This window comes from Aythya fuligula, chromosome 17 (genome assembly GCF_009819795.1).
Source record: "Aythya fuligula isolate bAytFul2 chromosome 17, bAytFul2.pri, whole genome shotgun sequence".
In the NCBI taxonomy this organism is placed as follows: Eukaryota; Metazoa; Chordata; class Aves; order Anseriformes; family Anatidae; genus Aythya; species Aythya fuligula.
The window spans coordinates 8,524,012-8,541,935 of record NC_045575.1 but is presented as its reverse complement, the minus strand read 5'-3'; the positions used below and the strand labels follow the sequence as shown (position 1 = coordinate 8,541,935).

At 39.4% G+C, this 17,924-nt stretch overlaps 1 protein-coding gene across 1 annotated transcript in view; it reads right to left on the bottom strand.

Annotated features, from left to right (window-relative positions):
- SLC5A1 (solute carrier family 5 member 1) overlaps positions 1-17,376 on the bottom strand; it is a 28,590-nt gene extending 11,214 nt beyond the window's left edge. The window contains exons 1-5 of the mRNA XM_032198949.1: positions 17,041-17,376; positions 14,793-14,864; positions 7,247-7,351; positions 4,745-4,804; positions 4,262-4,366 (exon numbers count right to left, since the gene is read on the bottom strand). Coding sequence (XP_032054840.1) covers positions 4,262-4,366; positions 4,745-4,804; positions 7,247-7,351; positions 14,793-14,864; positions 17,041-17,127 — 429 coding nt within the window. The 5' untranslated portion in view covers positions 17,128-17,376. The remainder of the gene's footprint in view (positions 1-4,261; positions 4,367-4,744; positions 4,805-7,246; positions 7,352-14,792; positions 14,865-17,040) is intronic.
- Between the last annotated feature and the right edge of the window lie 548 nt (positions 17,377-17,924).

Here is a 17,924-nt window from a genome sequence, read left to right as displayed (position 1 = left end):
GCATCTCCCTCCGAGCATCATGAACATGGACTCACATCCAATCCCACCCGAATGCCTTCTTTCCATATAACACACCTCCCATGCGGCTCTACAAAGGAGTCATGTCCTCACTTAACAGCACAAGTCCTCAGAAGGTTCAACAAGCTCAGGAGTTACAAAACACTGCTTCAACCAAGGAACAGAAATTGTCCATGTGCAGGCTCTGTGAGACAAAGATGTGTGCGCTCTGGGATAAGGCTTGCACACACAGTTACTTCAGGACAGATGCCAGATGGCGGCTTGCTGGAATAATGGGAGATTCCACAGGCCTGGTGGTGGGAATCCCAGAGCCTGGGATCACAAAAAAAGCAACCTGGACTCGTTTTGTCCACAGCTAGGCTGAGGTAAGGCAGGGCAGATATACCAATATGCAGTTATGCAGTCTGGCTAGCCAGGGGATGCTGGAAGAAGAAACCCTCTTTGTTCCAGAGTCGGTGAAGCTATGACATGGCAGGTAACTGAAACCAAGACCGCATGGTATGACCTCACCCTCAGTTCACTTTGGAGAATGAGGAAGTAGTACAGACCTCTGCAGCAAGAGATCCTCCAGCTCAACTACCCCGATGTGCAGAAGACAACTGAGAAGCAGCATGTGAATCATAACACTCTGATTCCCAAAACCCTGCCACTGGAGCAGTTTGAGATGATTTGGTTTCTTATGTTGCAGTCTCAAGTTAGGAACCAGGATTTTTTAGATCTGATCCCCCCAGTGGCTGCTAGACTATATACTTTGTCCCTTATTTCTATAGGAATATTTTTTCCTATCTTTTTGCAACACTGATCAGCGTATGTCCTGGATAAGTCTGCTTTTTATTGTTCCTGGCTTTAGTTTACCCTATATAGCATTAAATATTAATGGTTCTAAAATGACCCCCAGAAAGAAATACACAGTTAATTATTTAGTGTCCTGAGCAATGTATCAGCTCCTCTAAATTGCTGTTACCTTCCAGCTTCACTGCTCCTCCCTCCCAATTAGATTATTTCCTTCCAATACTTCCTTGTTTCTCCATTAATACCTTTTTATAGATACTATTTAATCCTTATCTTATCTTTGATGGAGTAAATCTTTCCTTTACATTACAAGCTCTCTTTCCAAAGCCATGCACAGATCATGCAGGAACAATTGGTAGAATGCATTATAACTAAATTGGAGACTGTGTATATCACTAGTATATCAGCTGCAATGTTAGTACACCCCCACACTCCACTATTCATTCTACACTCTGCAGTTCTAAGAGGAGCTTAACTTTCTTACTGCCCTTCCCCTGGTAAATAGATGCCCTGAATTCTGATAAATCTAATTTCTGATTTCTTCAAAAGTATTCAGTTCTTCATTCCCTTGTTTTGTCGCAGTTTAGTTAATTACTCTTCATCAAGATTTTGTTTTCACTAGACCATCTTCACTGGCATAATGGCCAATATTAGCAATACTATTGTTGAGCAAGATTCTGAAAGCTGCCAGGGGCTCTGCTCACACAGCACTGCATGCTTAGGAAGCGTGTACACGTGATGCCTGTGCAGCAGAAATCATTTGGGCTGAATGATCACATGTCCTGATCCCAAAGACTGACACCTTGCAGCATGACCTTGCCTGACAAGCGATTGATTAGCCATGATACAAGGTAAGATGCAAAAAAAAAATATACAGAAGATGCACAGGAAAAGACAGAAGCAATAATAACCTTGCACAAATGCGTAAAAAGATAATCTGATCATTACACAGTGGTGGGTAGTGTGACAGAAAGAGCATGGCAGAAGTTACATGACCAACATATTATATTATTCATTGGAAAGCACCCTGATAATAATATTACTAAGAGCATTACATAATATTATAACAAATCAAGGGAGCAGCACATAAAATAACTAGCCTGGAAACAAGATGTTGTTTTTCTAGAAGGATAAGTGGCAGTAAGTATCACTGCTAGTCAAACTGCTAGGTGTGACTGCCTGTCAAGGGCAGGGCAGAAAGCCATCCTTCTACACCAAATCTCAGTAAGCCCAGATGACGACAAGGGAGTGTTTACAAAGGCAGCAGTCGAGGAAGTAAAATGCAAATCTCCAGGCTGGATAGGGCACAGATTGTCAACACGTGGGTATGTCTGGAGATGCAACGTGTCTCTGGGAAGAGAAACTTGTGCTAGCTCCACATAGCATACATACATACATATCTCTACACAGCACAAAGAAGCAAGTTATGGTCCAGGATGGAACAGCCCTTACCTCTGTGCTCCTAGAGCTGGTTCATCTGGAGACAATTTAGGCCTGGTGTTGTATAGCACATTACAGAAAAACCTATTTTTACTTTCTCTGACAGTACTGAAACCTTCAAGGACTTTGACTGTTCTGCATATTCTGAATAAAACATGACAAGTAAATCAGACCTAGGCAAATCTTGCCCTACCAAATATAGTGACGTAAGGCAACAGTGCAAAAGATATGTTGGTATACTACAGCAATCACAGCCGTGTTTATGCATGGAATTGACACTGACAGAGTTGTTCTGGGCAGATGGGAGAAATGATGGAGACAGAGAAACCTGTGCACCAAATCTTCCACTGCATAGCACAGAGACACAGTTCTGTGGCAGTTCACCACACACAGCTGGAATAACTGGGTTCATTGGAAGCTAGGATGGTAGAGTGGGGCCCAGGCATTGTGCTGCTATGGATCTCTTGACTATTGCTTTGCTCCCTGATAAGACAGGACCAGAAGCGTAGGAGAAGGTGTTTCAGCCTGATGACCACACAGAAAGCTTATATGGAGAACCTGTCTTGCCTGAAAGTAAGACACCCTGAATCAAACGGTGAAATTTCATGACTAGATACTTATGCATGATAGAGCCTGGAAATAAAAGCTGGTACATTCAGAACCTGCACAACACCTTAACAGGCTTATTGCAAATGTGTTGCAGAATAGGACTGTGAGTCATCAGAGTGGAAGTGTTTCTCACCTGCTAAAGCTGCCTGAACTCTGTGGCATGTGCAACATAGCTAGCGTAATCAGAAATCTCAGGTAAGCACAACAGTAAATTTAACTGATCCTTTTAAAATATACAGAAATCCAGCTCTGAGGACAGCCCCACAGTACCAGCCTGTTTAATTTATAACCTTTGCAAGGATCAGTTATCATGAAGATGTGAGAATGAGAGCAAAAGGCCAATCTTTTAGCTTAAATTGCACTATTATCATTCAGCTCCCATTCAGAGGGCAAAGAGTAATCTGCCATGGCAACTTCTGAAAAACAACAGATTGAGGTATGCCTGAACTGTGGACTTCTTCAGAGGCTTGGTAGTTTCAAGATATATGGAAAATACCAGCTCTTCACCACTTCACAACCACATACTTAATAAACATTAACTTTTCAGCACCTTAAACTTTATAGCAACCACTTACCCATTAAAAGAATCTCTTCTCTACTCTCCTTTCACCTCAGCTATTATCATTTACTTCCTTTGCATTTCCCTACTCCCTTATTTTCTAATTCCTATCATTCTCTTTTTTTCATTGCTCTTTTTTTCTTTTCCCTCAGTTATATTGCTGATGACATGTCCATCAGAGAGTGCTAAAACAGGTAAATATGAAGTCTGGAGAGAAAATAAAATCTGTTTCTTGAAAACCTAAGAGTTTTCTTTTCCCTCTAGAGACCAAAAGCAATGCTAATTCTCCTTAGCCTAAGGGCTAAGCATTGCCCAAAGCAATGCCAAAAAAATACTGAAACCAAATGGTTCAACAAGCAGCAGCTATTATTTCTCAGAAGATTAAAGCAGAAAAAAGGTACAAGCTGACAGGCTGTAACCTTTCCTTCTGCATGTTTCACAGATCCCTAAGACAGACTAATACAATACAAGGTTCCCTCCAGTCTGACCTGTTCTAGATTACACCTTAAAAACCTTTTAAGGTGTAATTTTTAAATTACAAAGGTGTAATTTAAAAAAAAAAAAAAAAGTGTAATTTAAAAAAAAAAGCCCAACAAGTATCAAGAGAAAGGCTTCTCGTAGACATTCCAGGAAGCCAAAATCTCAGACTGCAAAACAGATCTGAATACATTATCTCACTAGACAGAAGAAAGAAAACACACCATATTTCTACTACCGTTAATTTGACCAAGGGCTCCAAATCGGAAGCAATTGAGCCAGTTGTGCGAGTAATAATGTAAACGGGAGTTTCTCTTCTTTAGATCAATGTAGGATGGAAAAAAATGTTGTAAAAGTTTTACTTACTGAGATCTTTGTGAAAATATACACGATCAGTGAAAGGACTGATAGGTAGACCTGAATCCGTTTCCCACCAAAACGCTTCCTCAGATACTCTGGCATTGTCACCACCTGTGGGGGAGTAGGCAAAGTTTCAGATAATGGGGCACAGATGCACACAAGTTAGAGGAAGCTTTTTGCTACTTAGATACTACAAGAGTGTAAGGCAAATGGAGAGGAGCTGCAAATGAAGTTGCAAAGCACAGCAGCTCTAGCAATCACAGAGGACAAGGAGAGAGTATCAAATACTTCTCATCTCAGGTCTCAGAATTGAGAACCATCACTATTTAAATACATACAGAAAACATTGTACAGTTTTAACATACTCAGATCTCTTGTACTTGTACTCAATGGCTTAGCAATACTCAAGACCTGTTCCGCAATCAAGAGGAGAGAGGACGATTAACGGGCTGCAAAGAAAAGCATAACATGCTGTTTTGACTTACTTACCCCAGCTTTGATGTAGATGGGTACAAACAGCCATCCTAGAACAACCACAAATATCAGAGCCTGCAGTCAAGACAAGATCAGCCAAATTAGCCTCCTCTCTCTAGACAGCACTCCTTAATTCCATTTATCTGACCCAAGAGCAGCCAGAGACCATTGAAACCACTCAAACCTGGCTACTGTGGGGCTGGATTGGGCCCTGCTCTGTCCTTTGTCTTGCATTTGAAAATCTGGGAATGAAAACCTGGCCAAGAGATTTGCCAGGTATTATGGAGCATGAATTTCATGCTAGATTTCCAAAAGCACAAAATATATTCTGTAGGGAAAAAAAAAAAAAAAAAAAAAAAAAAAAAAAAGAATGATTTCTGTTGACAGGTTTGCCCTCTAATATCGAAGTGCTACTCTACTAGCAACACCAGGCTACCCTAGCCTTCCTCAGAGCAGGCTCAGGGATCCTAGTTGTTAAAATGTGACCAGTCCATAAGACTGCAATTTCTGGGAAATATTAAGGAAGGTGAAGTCTGATACCTGATACCATATTTGCTAGCTTCATCCCAGAGCCACTAATGCAGAATACTTTCCCACTTAGAATCAGATCTGCTGCAATGGTATGCTGTGATCAGCAAACCTAGGTACTAAGAAGAGTAGCACTTCTTTTGATATTTCATTAACTGCCTTCTGCACTGGGTTTCTGTGAGATGTCTGTGCTTTTTACAAGACAGAGTATATTACAACAATCCCACATACTGTACCACATGCATTTTGTAAAGTATTTTGAATTTCCACATCACCATTTCACATTGTATTTTGTATTACCAGGTGCATTTTGTGAACAATAAATCTAACTGTACTTTGGAATTATTTTTCTGACTTAAATGGCTGGCAAATGCTGTCTGACACAGAACTGTACAGAACTAGACAGACAAATATAGATTTGTATATTTTGAGCAAAAAATCGGTTCAAAATCCTGCAACAAAATGCAGATCCACACTCTGCATTTCTTCTGTCCACACAAGAGTTAGGTGGTTTTGTTTGTTTGTTTGTTTGTTTGTTTTTAAATAATGTTATCTTTTAAGTTCTGCCCTTAGATCAAAAACATACAATAGATATGAAAGACTGGTTCTGCTCCTGCTGTCTCCCTAATATAATTTAGGAATAATTTCAGTGGAATATTACCGATACACAAGCACTACAACAGTCAAATTTAGTATTTCTTTCAAGAGGAGAATTGGATTACATAGTCAAGAGCAATATTGCAGTATTGTGTCTATTAACCTGTACATTAGTCTCTGTCTGTCATAAATATTTTAAAAACTATGTAACATATCACCCCAAATACACTCATGCATCATTGCTTCTTCCTAAACAACAATTGTACACTATATACTGATATTAGTCCATGGAGAATCTCCCAGGAGATGAAGTGTTAGAGATGGGTATGTTTGAAGAAGGATATGGGTCCTAGAGCTTTGAATGCCATGAAATTTCAAGCAATGTTTGTTCTGTTTTGTTTTGCTTAGTTTTTGTGCAAAGAAAAGGGGAATCGGGTTTGTTACAGCCCTAGTGTAAGCAAATACAGAAAGATCACAGATTAACTGTGCACGTCTCACAGAACTCATTTTAGCCTTTATCTTTCTCCTTAAATATTTATGGCATAAGTACTTGAATATTTGCAGCGACCATCTACTTGTTAATGAAAAAAATAAGTCCCTCACGTTTCTTTCACTGCACAGAATTAAATGCAAGGAAAGTACAAACCTATGTAATGCTCATTGAGTTCTTTGTGTCATGTAATAATCCCTTCGATAAAGGTGAATCAAGCAGCATAAGGCCACTGTTATCCAGATCCACAGAGCCTGAGAATTCAGGGAAATGGACTGAATTAGCTCATCTGAACCTTTGTGCTATTGCAGTTAACACTGCTGCAGGTACACCAAGTACACCAAGTAAATAATTTAAAGTCAGCTTGAATATCTGTACTCCATACTGCAACCATAAGTGGAATATACAATCAGAAGAAGGAGAAATAAAAAAGGAAATTATTTTTGAGTCTGTGGAGGATATCCCAAATTTCCTACAACTTGTGAAAAAATCAAAGCCTCCTCAACAATTTCTATACAGCAAACTGCTGTAAAAAATACTGTGGATTATAAATCTGCTTATTTCTTCCAGACATTCTACAGTCAGAGATCAGTCTTTATAAATAAAAAGTAATCAAAAGACATGTAAGAGAAGAGAATCCACTGATTTATTTGGTTAAAACGCTCTCTGAAAAGCCTCATTCAATAGAAAAGAGTCATCTTTTCTCAGTCGCTTGGACAAGGACCAAGTAAGTCAACTGCACCAAGATAGTAGATAACATTGGCATTTGTAGGGTCTGTACAGAAACAAGTGTTGCCAAGCACAAACTTTGGCAGCCTAAAATTATTAGTCAATGTTATCTTGATTAACCTCTGCAGATAATCCCGGTATCACAGATGTTCACTCAAATGCATGCCACTTACATTCCATTCATATCCTCCGATGGCAATTCCTCCAGCTGCTGCTGTTCCTGCTATGCCCACAAAATGTCCACTGCCAATGTTACTGGCAAACAGAGAGGCACCAATCTGGAAAAAGAAAGAACAAGATTTGGTTCTTCATTCCTGTTTTGAAAAAAATCACATTCATTTGGCATTTTCAACTCAGGCCTATCTGTCATTAGATCGTGATAAGAACAACTGACAAACAACTGCCTTGACTACTTTCAAGAGTCCATCTTATTCCCCCCTGTCCACCATCCCCCAAAATCTGAGACTCCAGCCATTGTATCTAAAACAAGAATAATACAATGCTGCAAAGGAGATGATCTTCCAGATGAGGCAAACAGGTTATGGCACCAATACAGATTTTCAAATATTTGCAAAACTTGACTGACATTTGTTGATACCCAAACAATTAGACAAGAGGACTGTGATCTGACTTGCTCAAGGAGGAAACAATAAGTGCATGCCCACTTGCCAAACCAGCACTCCCAGTACTTCGTATTAAAGTTCTGCAAACTATGAGACTAAATGTGTAATCAGTAAGAGTTGTGCAGACTTTGTAGTTGATTCAAGCTTAGTCCGAAGATATTGGATTAACTTAATTAAATTCTTCAAGATGCACGGCAGAAATATCTGCTGAGAAAAGTGTTTCTGGAAGATACAAAATCCAGCAAATTAGGAGCTATATTTAATGAATGCTGTTTCTCTAAGACTCCCAGATCTTGCACTGATCCAGCAGAGAGAACACTGGGGAAAACACAAGAAGAACACTTTCTTTGGAGAAACACTTTCTTTGGAGAAAGACCAAAATTAGCAAAGGTTTATGCTAAATTAAGCCACTCAGAGCCATTCAGAAAACACAGGTTAGCCTGAAAGATCTAACTTTTCATCAAATAGCTCAGACTACAGTAAAAGATGAAGAGAAAAGGTATAAAGTTTCCTTCATTTGAAATGAAAACATTAAAGGCAGTATAAATACCAAATGATAATTTTCAAGGCCAGAAACTGAAGGATGCAGGATAAAAACTTGAGGGGAAAAGGAAGTTGGACTGGATATTGTAGGCAGAAGATGTGAGCTGAAGTAGTTCTAAGAAGAGAAGATGTGAGTGAACATTTTTTAATTCACTTCTATTTGTTCTCTGTGTCCTATGAAAACTACAAAGAAAAAATGAAACAGGATTAAAAGAAAAAGCATATAGAAAGCAGGTGAAAGAAGCTCTGCTGATCAGCTTCTAATAATGCTCTCTTTTAAGGTTGATCCCCCAAGCTGAAAAACCCCAAAATGCTTTAGAATGTTTTTAGAACCATGAATGCAGGACCTGCACCTGCACACTCTCCTTATGCGGTTCCCAAATACAGGCAGCACTTGGAACATGCTTGGAGTTACCTTACAAAAGAGAGAAATATCGCTTGTCTGCAGCTCACTGAGAGATTCTTAGGGTCCTAAAACATATGTGAAAAGTTACAAATTTCCAGGTCTGCAGTGAGCTCTTTGTGCAGCAGTAAAAATTAAGTCAATCTTTCTGAGAGCACAGGGACGATTGCCTGAGATTCAGGAGGATACAAGGGATTTCATCATTGAAATCCATCTCTGAAGATCAGTTTTGTTCTATAGAACTATGCCACAGCCAGGAATAGCATCCACACTCTCTATCTCGCAGTCCTGATCTCTAATCACAAAGTAGATTTTCCTCCCCCATTTTTTATATGCAACAAGTAAAATTCATCCATCTACTGCTTTCTTTTCCAAGCTAACTTTTTGCTCCTTTCCTTTGTTTGGTCTCCTGATGTCTTCTGGTCTTAGTGCAGACAAACTGTTCTTCTGCTGTGACAGGGAGCTTCTGTCTCTAGTCCACTCAGTTCTGGACTTTTTTTTTTTTTTTTTTAAGTCAGTTGTGCCCTGCAGAAATGTAACCAGTTTGTCACATGAAAGATGTTTCTACAGGAATCACAAGTCTTGCAACAAGCATTAGCAAATAAGACAGAGATCCTTGGTAATAGAAAAACCTTTTGCTTTTAACCTCTTTGTGACAGCAGCAGTATTTTCTCATCAATGATCATGAAGAAACAAATACCAGTAATAGTAGCATTAGTACTGTTGTCCAGTGCTTTTCCTGGAGATGAATAATTAAACTTAAATCTAGGTTACCAGAAATGCAATCACCAGTAAAGATTAACTACATTAATCCCTGATTTTATTTAATGTGTTCCCTTTCCTGTTTCAGAAGCCTAAAATGTGCTGCAAGCAGATCCAAGAAACAAAAGCAGTTAATGAAGAACTTGAAGAACTGACAGCTATAGTAGGCTTTGGCTCAGCACCTGAAAACACAGGACCTACTGTAACATTTGCTGGTAATTCTGTGTTCCCAACTTCATCTAGGGAACAGCTGTATTTTAAGAAAAATGTGAAATGTACCCAAAGCAATGCAAAATTGCCACCATGTTTAGGGCCACTGCGAGGACAAAACAATGTGAATGCACGTATCACCTTTACTTCATACTGGGGAAATGTATATTATTCTGAAAACTACAGCATGGTTAAAGCAAGAGGAGTGCTTACCAAATATGCTTATGCCCTGGCAGCTGCTGATGCCAGAGGGGAAGAGAAATTTCCCACCTGCCATGGCAGTACTTTAAGGAGGAAGGAAGAAGGCAGATGTGTGGTGGGCAGATGTGTAGTGTGCAAAGAACTTCCTGGTGAAACATTTCTATACTGAGGAGGCTGATCATCAGAATTGTTTGATTTGCAATTGGTACGTGCTGCAGTCCACCTACACATGACATAAAGAATGCTCTTTCTCAAAAGACTCCAAGTAAACATTTACACTGCTCCCTCACCACAGGGCAGCATTAAAGGTGTCTAAATTCCCAGAAGTTATGTGGCTAAAATTTCTTCTCTGTGATCTGAGTAACAGAGATGAATCAAGTTGATAAGATGGTATTTTTGCCTTTGCTGGAGTGACAACAGAGCACGTAGAGGTGTAACAGGATGGGTGTTTGTCTCTGGCTTGCCTCTTTTCCCTGGGGAGCACCACTGAAAGAGCAGGTCTCCATATTTGATTTCTTCCATATGCATGACTGTAAGTCAGAGGATGGGCTGAAGTTGGGGGAGGAAAGAGGGAAAAATATTCAGGAATTGTTAACCATTCCCAGTGAATGCATTAGTGAACTGATTTTAAAAGCAGATATAAGAGGAAAAGTAAAGAGGAAAGTTTATTGAAAGGAACAAAACCTGTTAAGAGGGAAAGAGAGGGCAAAAAACTGAACTAACCTGGAAAGTGGAACATTAACTCTTTTAAAATCTTTTAAGAGGTCAGGTTTTAACACAAGTACTCTGTTCAGGAAAAGTACCATCACACTGCAGGCAAGTGATGATCACTATGTTTTTTCCATGTTATTCATTAACCGATTCACCTTGCTCTTTTCATTAACTTTAGGATGCACTGACATCCTGGCTCTTGCTGTTCCAAACCGTATGCAACACACTTTGCAAATCAGTGACCACTGCAGTGATAGTGTGCAGACTTTGCAGCTTATGCCTTTCCTGCCTCCCAGGACCTGCTAATAGATATCCTATGTCCCTAATGTCCTCTTTCCTTTCTGAAAGTGTTAGCTCAGTATCAAACTTATTTCCCCAACCCTGAGCACACCTTTCCTGTGGCAAAGAGAGGACCCACGTTTAGCCCCTCAACTGAGAACAGCAGAAAGGCTCCACAAGCCTTGTTGCATGGTATAACCTCTCCCCTGTGTCACCTGCAAAAGATGCTCCTCAAACCCCTCTTCTTTGGACAAATTTCTCATTCCTTTGTTCCTTCAAGGCCCTGAGACCCAAAGAAAGAAACATTTATTCTGCTCTCTTACTCTGCAAGTTTAATGTATTGCTTTACTGCTGAAATAAACCTGGAGGTGTTCTCCAGGCTGGCTGGAAAATTCTGACAGGTTCTATAGTAATCTTTTTCATTTAACTTCTCCGTTTCTACTGGAGGTTTGCTCTGATTTTTTTATTTTTATTTTTTTATAATTCTTTTTACTCTGACAACAATTGCTTTTACACTATTTTTGTATGGAACTTGACAAAATAATTAATTTCTTATTCCACTTCATCTAAGGGAATGAAGTACACTTCTTATTCATACCAGGGTTGTCTTTACTGGCTCCTCATAACAGTGTCAGATTCAGCAAATGGGGAGAATTCTGAGAATAAGTAAAATTTAACTGGCTGCAGAGATCAGAAAAATTGTGCCAGTGATCAGTTCTGATGAAAATAACCCACACAGAGCTGAAACAAAACCCTGTATGTTTCCCTTTAATTCTTACCTTGCTCACAAAGATCAATGCATCAATAACATTAAATAAACTGAGAGATATTTATTTTTTAAGTGCATTATGCTCTCAAGTATAAAACACTTCCCACTTACTATTCAGTAAATCTTTCCAACCACAGTTGAACTTTGGATGCCCACCAGGTACTACACTCTGCCTTATTAGCTTTTATGCCTCTGGAACTGAGGCATATCAGGTAACTCATAAGTGTGCAGACAACTTTGTCTGCAAAACTGCAAAACCTGAAAAACAATATTCAAAAGCAAAAAAGCTTCAAAATCAAAAGTTTTTTTTGTTGTTAATGGTAGTGGGGTTTTTTGTTTGTTTTGTTGTTGCTGCTTTTTAATTATTATTGTGCTTGAAGTCCTGTTAATCCTTAGGAACTGGCTACTACTGAAGCTGTTTTCCAGTAATAGGCACCTCATTTCTTACAATGCTAGAAAGTATTTTAACAAAAGAAGTTAAAAATTCAGTTTGCAATGCCCAGTGTTACAAAGCAGGCACTTATTTTGATGTACTCTATGACTCTTTGGAAAAACTACAGTTGGTTATGAGTATTTAAAGAGCCATACATGCCTTTCCTAAAGACATTTCCCTCAGAGCACAAGAGACCAAAACCAGTTTCTTGAAAATTCTTCCCTCATTTTCTCTAAAAACACTGTGTAAAGGGCACAGCATTTCCTACCATGCAATTAACTCGTGATGGATTTAAATTTCTGGCAATCAGCAAGAACATAATTATATATCTTGATCCCTAATTAACTACTGGAGCTACTGAGTTGACTCATCCACTGCATCAAGGACAGTGATTTCAGTGAAATAACACAGAAGTGACCCATGCCCTCAGCAGAACAGCCAGAAAAGACAAGCTAAGGGCTTTGTTCTGTGAAATACCAAGCAACCTTTACAGACTCTGCTGGAGTGAACAGAGACAAAGTTGGACAGATTTGGCCCATGATAACTGTATTGCTCCTACTTTATACATTGAGAAATGGAATCACAATCAGGCAAAGCGACTGACAATCACATGCAAAATCAATAACAAAAGTGGGAGTAACCTCCAGCCCTTGAGTGACAGACCTCTCTACCCTAAACCACAGCAATTAGATCATTTAGGTGAACAGATTCCCTTTCCCAGGCTTGCCAGTAAGAGATCCTAATACACTGCTAATGAGTCTCTTTCCCTGTGGAATCAGAAAAGCTACTTATGGCTGCCTTGTAGCACATAGACCACAGTATAAACATAGAAAAATACAATTAGTAAAATGGAATTAAATTTTAACAAGTTAGTGGAGGGATTTTTTCCTTTCTGTTTCAGAAGGCAATCGATTGCATGGCAAGAGTTGTTATGCTGAAATTACAGGGAAGAAATTTGATAAATAAGAGATCATTTACAAAACTTCCCCCACCCCTCAACCAAATCAGGTTAGCCCTGATGTGACACGAAAATAAAGTAAAATAAAGTTTAAAAAAAAAAAAACAAAACAAAAACAAACCAGCAGAAAAAAAAAATAAGTATAGTGCTAGCTGTCACAGAATTAAGATCATATCTTTGACTGAACTTTCTATACTTTCATTGGTTTCCTAGTCACTCTACCCCAGTTTGCATAGGTATTTTGGAATCTCTTCTCATCTGAGGCAAACTCTCCAAGGTGGTGCTGCTGACATAGTATTTAGCTTGCAGTTTGAGTGTTGGTCATTTGTTTATTTTGAGTGATATCAGGAAGAAAAGCAAGAAGGGTTTGTTTTTATGGTGCAGAAAGACACTCCTGGCATTCCAGAAGGAAGGATTGAAGGGGTGGTCTTAAGACTGCACTGATGACTAGCACTGCATCTGTGCTGAGCTTGCATAGTTTGGGCAGGAGAGAGAGATGATCCTAGCAGCAACTGCTGCACCGCAGGGTCATCCCTTTTGTCTTCCTACTGGAGGAAGGGAGCTGAATATATTGTTTTTGTGTTCCCAGAGCACTCTGTGTTTGTTAACCTTCCTTGGGTCTTAGAGGAATCATTAGGAGTTTTCTATGCCTCTGCAGCAAGATAGAAAGTTCTCTTGGTGAGTTTTTCCTGCCTTGTCTCTTCCATTTTCTTTTATGTCTGCACAAAAAAGTATTCATATTCACCCTTGACAGGCAGACAGAATTGCACAAGGTTAAAACCAGCCCACTGGTTAAACTGACTGTTAAGCAAGTTTATTTTTCTTGCTAAATTTATGTGATTTATCTTATAATAGCTTGGAAAGGAGAGAAAGGAAGCTTTACTCTTTCCTCAAGCCTCCAACAGAACCTGAATTTTCTTAGATCTACTCTACCAAATGAAGACACCTTTTACTAGCACCACCCTTTAATCTTTTTATGTCATTAAAATGGCAGCCCCAAGTCCTTCTAAAAGCAGATTGGAACTTGAAGTGAAGGTGACTGAAATAGGTCTAGTTATTTGTGCAATCTACTTCAATAAAATTCCTTAAATTTTTATAGAACAAACATTTACTCTATCTCCCCCTGGATCCTGTAACTGAATCCATGTGGGTGAATCTTAAATCAAAAATCTTAATAATATGCAAAGATACTTTTTGAGACCAAGCTCAAAAAGACAGCTCCAAATACAATGTCAGTCACACATAATATTTAAATAAATTTTAAACTACATTTTACCAATATTTTATCACAATTTTCCCAGGATTTTCTTTTTGTACTGACCAGAACTTGTTACCAAAATTGCAAACACTAAAGCAATATTGGGGAAAAAAATGAGTAACTTTTCTCAGTGATAACCTCAATATGAGTCAGTTTATTATAGTGCAGTGAAAGTACTAAATTCAAAATATTTTTATTTTTATTATTATTTAAGTGGGCTGAAAGACAAAGCATAGGATTTATCTACACTGACATCACCAATGTATCTATGTTCAAGCAAGCTGGCAACACAACCAAGACAACTCAGAGCTCAATACAATTTCCCCAACAGTTTACCCTGCCTGTCACGTGGGTTTTGTTGTGCAGTTATCACTGTATCACTGTGGCTAGAAAAAGAGTTTGAAATTGAGCAGGGTGCACCTACATGACATAGCCATCACAGTCTCCAAACTAATGTAGAAATACTCTGTATTTCTATTTCTATTATATATTTAAAGGCTAGACATACTCACATGAGGTGGATGCACATACACAAGCATCTTTCATATACACACAGTGTTTGAACTCACCGGCCACCAAACCATGTTCCGTCCAGCCAGGAAGAATCCACCTACTGTCCCTCGGTTTGTTGAGAACATAGCCTGGAAAAAAAGAGAAAGAAAAAACGATTTAATCATCTTTTAAGTATATTAGGCAAGCTATATACAGACTAATAACAAACTGCTACGACAGAGAGGTAAAATACATGGGGAAGGTAAAGTGGAAGAAATAAACAAAGTGGTTAGATAGACCAAGTTTACAATGAAGAAAACAATATAACTGAACAATGATTTCGTATCTAGGTCTATATTAACCCTTGAAGTTTCATTGCTTCACTTTTTGTTACACTACAACCAAAACCTCAAAATAAAATTAAATGTAATGATACAATTGATCACAACTAAAAGTTTAGTGTGCAAATTCAAATTTGTGTGAACACTCCATGAAAGCAATGATCCCTTTGATCCACCAAAGAAGACTGATTTTTAAGTTGCAAGTTCATGGAATTTTCTATTCTATGCAGTTTTTCTATATAGTATTATCCAACCCTAGCAGATAGCTACAAAAATCTATTTTCTTGTTGTGGTATTAACAGTGCACTCACTTCTCTCTAAAGATCAAACATAGAAGTCAGCTAAAATTTCCTTTTCACAGACTGATTTTATATTTGTCTAAGGATGGGCTTTAGAGGAAAGCTTCTTCCATTTTTCTTCATGAGCCTGATCCAAATATTGGATTCCCATTGTATCCTCTGATGGACTTCGAACAGGCAAATAAAGAAAGAAGACTCGAAGAAAATTAGCCATATCTTTTATTCTGATGCAGAAGAAAGGAAGTCTACAATAGATTTCCATTTCACTACACACAGGAGCATTTGTCCAATAAATAAAGCATTGTTGCTGGAAAGAAATGGTTCCAGGCATTACTCAGAACACAATTATCTGACCTGATACAGATCAGCCCTTTTCTGTCACAGACCTTTAATAGAAAGTTCAACTACACCAATAGACTTTCATGGAAAAGACCCCACAGACAGTTCCCTTCCATGAGACAGCAAGGTGTTCGGCTACACTGAGGATTCACATTTTATCCAATGTTTTTGACATCTACTACCACAACAAAAAGATAAAGACTGGGTTGTGCCCATTTTGTGTACACTCCAAAATTCTGGTGCTCTTCAAAACATTGCCAGACTGCTAGGGAAGAACATTGTTTTTTGTTTTTTTTTGGCAGCTGACTTTTCTGTTCTGTGCAATGGACCCCTGGGATGCTCCTGGCAAGCACAGGTTTACAGAGGGACAGTGCCTCCTCTCAGCTTGTTAATGGTCAGGCGCTCAATTTACCAGGAGTGCTTGCCCCAAGGAAAAAGAGTATGCCTCAGAATAGCAGCTTTGAAATTCAGTGACATTCCACGGTTTACAGCTTTGTAACTCATGGTACTGGCCTATTATTCCCAGACACCTCAGCACTAGGGCTATACCAATAGGATAGCATCTGCCTTTCTCCATTCATTGTGAAAGCATTGTGCTTTGTTTTAGGATTAGGCACCGAGTTTTCCCTTGCAGCCCTCAGGTATTCTGCATTGCCTGGGAGGGAGCAGGAGGCACAGCTCTGCTTAGATCACAAACAAAAAGTGATCGCTGTTTCTTGCCACCCATGAAACTCTCCCTTCCTCATAGTTTCCATGGCACTGCTCCCTGTAGTCAAGGTCCTGCTGGCAAAAAAAAAATAGCACGAAAGTAATACTGCTCTGCTGAGAGCAGTCTGTGGTCCTCAACCTGTCACACAGTCATAGCAGCAGTTTCACACCACAGACATCAACACATATTGCCCTCCTCACACAGTGACTCCACCTCCACTATTCTCCCCACAACCGTCACTTCTTGATGTTTCCTACAGCATCACCTCACACCGCCAATTCCCACTGCAGTCTCCTGCGTTCCGCAGTGCTACACCCCGACTCCCTGCTAGCCTGCTTTCTAACAGCAACCCTAGTTGGCCTGGTCTTTACTGATCCAATCTCTCAGCTCCTTCCCCATATAAACCCTGCTTCTCCGCTAGTTCTGTTCATCCAGTTAAACAGATGCTTCTCCAGGTCATCCTTCCCTCTCCAGTAAATACCCACATTTGCCCCACCATCTCCATATTAACTATCTCAATTAAGCACCAAGATCTTTATACAATTACACATTTGCCATTCACTGAGACATTTTCCTAGGACTCTATAAACTACCTGCTCATCAAGCACAAAAAAAGAAAAAAAAAAGCCCAACCTACCCATAGTCCCACTGCCAGGACTACCAAAAAATAGACGACAATAACAGAGATGTCCGCAGCATTGTTGATCTTTATGGTGGTTTCCATCCTGGCTGCTTCTCTGGCTTTCTTCTTCTTTCTCTCCTTATATGCTTCTTGCAGAGTTCAGGTTAATGATAAACTGCTGTCATCCCCCTACGTCTTATATAATATATAACTTCAGATTCACTTGTCTCACATGGGACACAAGTTGAACTGCTGCTTTTCCCTGGACAACGCTTCCTTCTCAAATATTGCTCCCCTGCTACAGGTGCTGCAGATTTCAGAGTTCACTCCCCTTGCCAAAGGTGCTCAGGGTTTTAACATCGACGAGCAGATGTCTAAGAAGGAATGAGCACCGAAAGGAGTGGCTTGGCTGCAATAAACCCGCATATTTACCTCACTGTGAATACTTTTTTTTTTTTTTTTTTTTTTTTGAAGTGGTTGTACCTGTAAATCTAGTCATGGAAGACATAGTTCTTTCAGATGATGATGGTAAACAATTATCTGTGAGGAGGAGTGACTTGGCACTTGGGGAAAACCCAGGGGTCCAGGAGCTGGGACACCCTGTGTCATCTCTCAGCTCAGCAGGATTACACAATGGAGAAGCAGCCCTATGTTTCTGGGAAGGAGACAACTTGAAGCTGCTTTTATCTCTCACATGGATGCAGGTAAAGATGCATGTGAACCACGAGACTCAGATCCAGGAGCTTCCTGTGCTGAATTTCAGGGTGTTCAGACTGGGGTTTTGTGCTCTCTGAATTGTAGCTAATCAGCTTCACATTCAAATAAGTTCAAAGTTCATCGCTGCTTTGGTCTGCTCTCCCTTTATTTGTTCCTCTGACTTCAAAATAAAGCTAAGCAAA